Raw genomic sequence first — 6,000 nt, forward strand, 5'->3', positions numbered from 1 at the left:
GAGCCGTATTCAGATGGTCACCTTCAATTGCATTATAAAAAAATACACACCATCTACATCATTATTGTGGTGAACAAAATATAAACAAAGAAGAATTCATTTTCAAATTCTTAAACTATATCTGTTTTATTAATCCGATTTTTAAATTATTTTTTATTCTTATCTGAAACTTTAATTTAGTGAAAAATTATTTTTAAGTTCCTGAACGATAAAAGCGACGTTGTTTCGTAATTTTCGAAAATACAATTTATTACCCTAAACGGCATCATTTTGCAATTCAAGAACTCGAAAATGATTTTTCGTTAAATTGAAGGATCAAAAAAGATAAAAAATAATTTAAGAACCGGATGGAAAAAAAAAATATAGTTTAAGGATTCAGAAATAGGTTATTCCTATGAACAAATTAATACTGGCCTAAATCAATCAAATATTGAGTAGTAGTTTAATATTTAATGTGGTATGGCATATTATCAGACGAGGCACGTAAGAAGATTAGGTTAGGTGTTTATGTTACAAGTGTTTCAAAAAAAAAAAAAAGGTTAGGTGTTTATGTTTTGGTGTCAGACTTATTAGGTTTGAAACCTCTCATTATTGCCAAATTTAATCGGATTCGAGCTTTCACGAAAAACTTGACTAATTGGACCCATAATAGACATTCACGGCTAATAAGTAGTGTTCCCACGTGACCCTTATTACTTATATCTACTCGACGTGATTACTGCAATGCAACAATTAATAAATATTTGTCTTAAAAATAATTTCCAGTTTATAAATTAATATAAATACTAAAAATCTAATTTAGTTTATTTAAATATTAAATGAATTAATTTAATTTATAAAAAATATTTTACTAGTTTATTTAATTAGTAATCTTAAGTTTTTTTTTGTAATAAATCATAGTATAATTAATAAAGATATATATATATTATATAACTATTTGAATGGTACTACTATATTGAGGGGGAAAAAAAAGGGTGTGTGTCCAACACAACCATAAATATTGTGTCGAAATCAATTTGAGTCCTTTTTCGTTTAGTTTTTTGTTGTGACGATCGATCGTCATTGATGGTACTGCAACCACTGGCTATAGGATGAAAATAGGGTCAATTTCATTTTAAGTCACAGCTGACGTCACCTCATTTGTATTTCATTTCATCCATTTATCTGCCACGTCCTCTCCATACTTCCTTCTCATGAAATTGTATTTTCTGAAAGTGTCATTTGTTTTTTATGTATTTCATCCATTTAATTATGCAAAGCCTTGGAAAAAAAAATCATGCAAAGCCTGAAGCCAAAGGCCACATTTTATGATCGAGCTTTCTCATAAAGCGTCTGTGATACTTTATTTTTTCATGTAGTGATGCAGTCATAAGCTTTTGGTGGCCCATTTGGGGACACAGTAAATTTTTATTTATAACAGACACTGTGATTTTAAATGTTATTTGAGGAGTTATCTTTTACATAATATTATCATTTCATCTTTAAAAAAATTGTTTGGTTTTTTTATAAAAATAAAAAAGTTCTTTTAACAATGATCGAATTAAACGACAATTATTTTCACCCTGATTTTAATTAAATTTATTGATTAAATAAGGCTTCACGTTTTTACAGTTTTAGTCTGACTCATTCAGTGTTATTAAAAGAGCACTTATTTCTATTATTTGACAATCTTATTAATGAAAATTTGATTTTGATAAAAAAAAAAGATCACAAAAATAAACAATCTTACTCATAATATGTATTTCATCTCAGCTAATTTTCAATTTAAAATATTTTTTTCTAAATAGCAATTCAGAAATTGATACTATATTGGAAGATGCATTATTCATTTCATTTACAATATTTGTTTAGTACAATAATGTTACACACACAATTATATATTGGAAAAAACATTTTCCATTATAAAAAATTTCAATCCACGCGGATCATATGTATGCAGGAGATCCCGTGAGAAACTGAGAATAGCAGTATTTTTTGATCAAGATCTGGCAAATAGCATTATTATAATCCATGAGATTAATGATAATCAAATTAACAATTCTTAATTGATAAAAAAAACTTAATAAAAGTCAAAAAATTATAGAAAAATAAAAGACAGGAGACTGACTTTAGTTAAGCTAGGATCGCCTATAAATAAAAGACAACTGGCACATATAAAACATTTATCTAGAGACTCAAAAAAAGAGACAACGTGGCGTCCATCCAAACATAAAGGAGAGTAGGATCTATTGTAATCTAACGGTCAAACATATCAATAAACAGCCAAGCCCATCCAAACAGATCACACAAAATAAAAAAAAATCTATTATCTCTATAAAGTTCTTACTCACCCTCTGGTGTTGAAGACTTTCAACAAAACATAAGGGAAGCTTGAGGAAGAAGAAGAACAGGTAGCCATGGCTTTAGAGATGAAGGCACGACCCTTGACATTTGTAGCGCACGCGCTTGCTCTTGCGGCTGCGATTATGGTTTTGTTTTGGTGTATTAGCTTTAGAGGCGGTTTGGCTTGGGAAGCCACAAACAAGAATCTCATCTTCAATGTAAGTTTTCCTTCGATTTTATACAGGTTTACTGATCTTTTGCAGCTAAATTATGTTTTCTGATAAATGGTTAAATTTTGAGCTCAATTTTGTTTCTTTTTCAATTGGTTTGATTTTTTAGGTCACATAGTTATCAGAATTAAAGGTTTTTGTTTGGTCGTGTTAATTTATGGGTCTGCAAATAGTTGTCATTCTTTCATTACGGTGTCGTTTTGCCTCTCACTTAACACGTTCCTTCTTTTCATTGGCATCTGTAATTTTTTTATTCGATTTTGTCTTTCACTCATAATTTAGCATTAAATTCCATTTTAGTTGTATTTTACTATAATATCAATGTCATGACTTTCTAAATTAAAAGGAGCAGTAGTTAGATTAGATAAGATCAACATCGCTAATATTTGACTAACACTACAATAATTAGAATGAGATCTTATTTATTTACTTTTGTTAAATTTTGGAATGGTTGGTGGTGTGTTTCTTAGCTAACAATAAGTCAGTATTTCATTAGGACTAGGTTGATCATGGGCCTTTTATTTTTCTTAAGCCCATTATTCTACAGCTCGTATTACATTCAGTTTTTTGAAAATTAGCAAAAATAAATCAATTTTTTAGGATGAAATAATTTGTCATTTAGCCTTTTTTTTAGCTACTAGTTTCGCATTACGTGCTATGCACGTGGCTCATAACGTAATCCGTCAATGAACATATTAGTAAATTTAATATAATTATATCAATTTTTTATTTATAATTAATATTAAATTAATTAAAAAAATTTGTAAAAATAAATATAATATATTTGGTTATAAAATATTTTTCCATACTGAATAATAAGATAGAAATTTAAATAATAATATATTGAAACTAAAAGATAGGTATTTCTAATAATTTGAAAACAATTTAGTTAGTTTTGACATATTAAAAACTAAATTGGAGATAATTTAGCTAACTATTCTAATTAGGATTTTAATTATATAGTGATTAATTAAATAACTAATTAGTTAATCACTATAAAACCTCTATTTAGTAGTAAATTGAAAAGGATTATTCAGTAAATTTGACTGTCTCCTCCTATCCGTACTTTTATATATATATTATAGATATAGATAGGGCAAAGTAAAAAACTATACATAATTATTGTTTTAAAAAATTTGATCATCCACCAACAACTTTGACCACCTACTTTTTTTGTCTTTTTTCCATAGATGTGCTATGTACTTCAGAGTTCTGTTCAAAATACCACCATTTTCTTAAAAGCTCATAACGTGGCCTGGAATTTGTCATATGTGTACAGTCTTTTAAAAATATTATCTACTAACTCAAAAGTATTAATTCAAATACAGTTGGATATTCTGATCATGTAGTTTAAATATAAAAAATGGCACGTAATTAATTTAAATGACCGTTAATTTTGAGTATGTATCTTAAACGAAGTTGAAAATAATTTCCGACATTTCTTTCTCTGTTATAAATGATGAAGACTTTCCAACACAGCACGCTTCTGCTTTTACATATGGACAACTATGATGATATGTGTTCTTTTAACTTGTTAGATTCTAAAACAAAAAACTTTAAACTTTTTATTTATTTTAAATCCAAAAATCTATCTGCTTATTTTGTTAATGCATTCCATTAAAGCAAGCATTTTTAAGTACATTTTTATCACTTTAGTCCTCTTTTAAGAGAAAAATCTATCTTAATATATGGATCCATCATTAGCCTCTCTTACATAAATTCTCCTATCAATTAAATACGCAAATTACTTTCTGTGAAAAGATTTCATGATAAATTCATATGAAAACTTTCCTATCCTGCTTTTTTTTCATCTTATTAATTTATTATTAAATTTTTATGAAAGAGCTTGTTAAAATGATAATATGTTGCTCTCTTTCAACAGCTTCACCCTGTTCTGATGCTAATTGGACTTGTTATCATAGGAGGCCAAGGTAATTAGACATTTCCTTTTCTTTAACAAATTCATGTGCCTATCTAATAATTTTGGTAAAGCAAAATGGTACTAACAAACACTTTATCCCCGCTCAGCTATTATGAGTTACAAAAGTCTTCCTTTGAAGAAAGAACATAAGAAACTGGTGCATCTCACTCTCCATGGAATTGCACTAATCCTTGGCTGCATTGGCATCTACGCTGCTTTCAAGAATCATAACGAAAGCGGCATTGCTAACTTATACAGCTTACATTCCTGGATTGGGATCACCGTCATTTCTCTTTACGGCATTCAGGTAATCACCGACCGACTAATTAAATTAAAATCCCATATACATAACATCATTATTGTTTTTTTAAGTAGTCGAGCTTATAAATGAAATGGAAATGTTATTTGGCAGTGGATATATGGGTTCGTTGTGTTTTTCTTCCCCGGAGCATCAGCTGGGGTTAGAAGTGCCTCCCTCCCATGGCATGTATTATTTGGGGTGTTTGTGTACATATTGGCGGTAGCAAATGCAGCACTAGGATTCTTGGAGAAGCTGACATTCCTTGAGAACGGTGGTATTGCCAAATATGGGTCTGAAGCATTACTTGTCAACTTCACTGCCATTGTTGCCATTTTATATGGTGCCCTTGTCATATTGTCGGCACTCAGTCAGGCTCCTGTAGAAGATGATTACAGCTACAGTGCTATATAAGAAGATGATTGTGGAGTGTGTACACGTGGATGGCTTCACTGATTAATTTTATTGGAAGCTCGGACGTATGTTGTATTTGTACTTAAATATTTCGTATATTTATATAATAATATAATGTTTGTGTGTTTGTTGTAAGTTCATCCATCTCATGTTAACTTTGGTCCCTCTAGTTTTTGCTCGTGTAGAGCTTTTTGGTTAAGAGAGATATGCGGCAGTACTTAATGGGTTCTAATATATATGGGCATTCTCAATTTTGGGTTGTTTATATTGGCATTTTTCTATTAGCTTTATTAGTTACTATATGATATGCAACTATACCTGTAATATGAATAGATCGAGATTTTGTTTTTAGTGTCTGCCAAAACAATAGTGATGGATCTTTCATTTGCTTCTCATAACAACCACATCAATTAGAAAAATTATTACACGCAACCGTTGCGCCATGTCATTCGTGCAACAAACCAATGATGTGTTAGCCGTGTAAAAAAATTCATAATAAAAAAATTACGTAATAACTAACAAAAATTCTATCGCAAATTCCAATTGACTTGTTGTAAATATGACATGTCACAACCAATGCATGGGATAAACACTCCGTCTATTATCAATAGGGCTTATTTTATAAAAATGTTTCTCCTGTCTAATTGATTCTGTCAACTCAATCCATTTATGGGCTATTTATTTATAGCTCATTTGCATTTTAATGTCATGGATGATGACCCATATTTTCTCGAGAGAGCATCATGTACACACAAATTGCCTATGATTTTTAATAATTTTAATATCGAACATAATTCAATTAGGTTCGTGAATGT

The 6,000-nt window shown here is 29.6% G+C and overlaps 1 protein-coding gene across 1 annotated transcript; it reads left to right on the forward strand.

The window, feature by feature from the left end:
- The first annotated feature begins 2,280 nt into the window (after positions 1–2,280).
- On the forward strand, positions 2,281–5,320 carry LOC126673872 (transmembrane ascorbate ferrireductase 1). Its single transcript, XM_050368183.2, has 4 exons — positions 2,281–2,540; positions 4,435–4,483; positions 4,581–4,780; positions 4,886–5,320. Exons 1-4 carry the CDS (start codon positions 2,397–2,399, stop codon positions 5,183–5,185), a joined length of 693 nt encoding a protein of 230 aa, XP_050224140.1. The 5' UTR covers positions 2,281–2,396; the 3' UTR covers positions 5,186–5,320.
- The last annotated feature ends 680 nt before the right edge of the window (positions 5,321–6,000 follow it).

The sequence above is a fragment of the Mercurialis annua genome, linkage group LG3 (genome assembly GCF_937616625.2).
Source record: "Mercurialis annua linkage group LG3, ddMerAnnu1.2, whole genome shotgun sequence".
Lineage (NCBI taxonomy): Eukaryota > Viridiplantae > Streptophyta > Magnoliopsida > Malpighiales > Euphorbiaceae > Mercurialis > Mercurialis annua.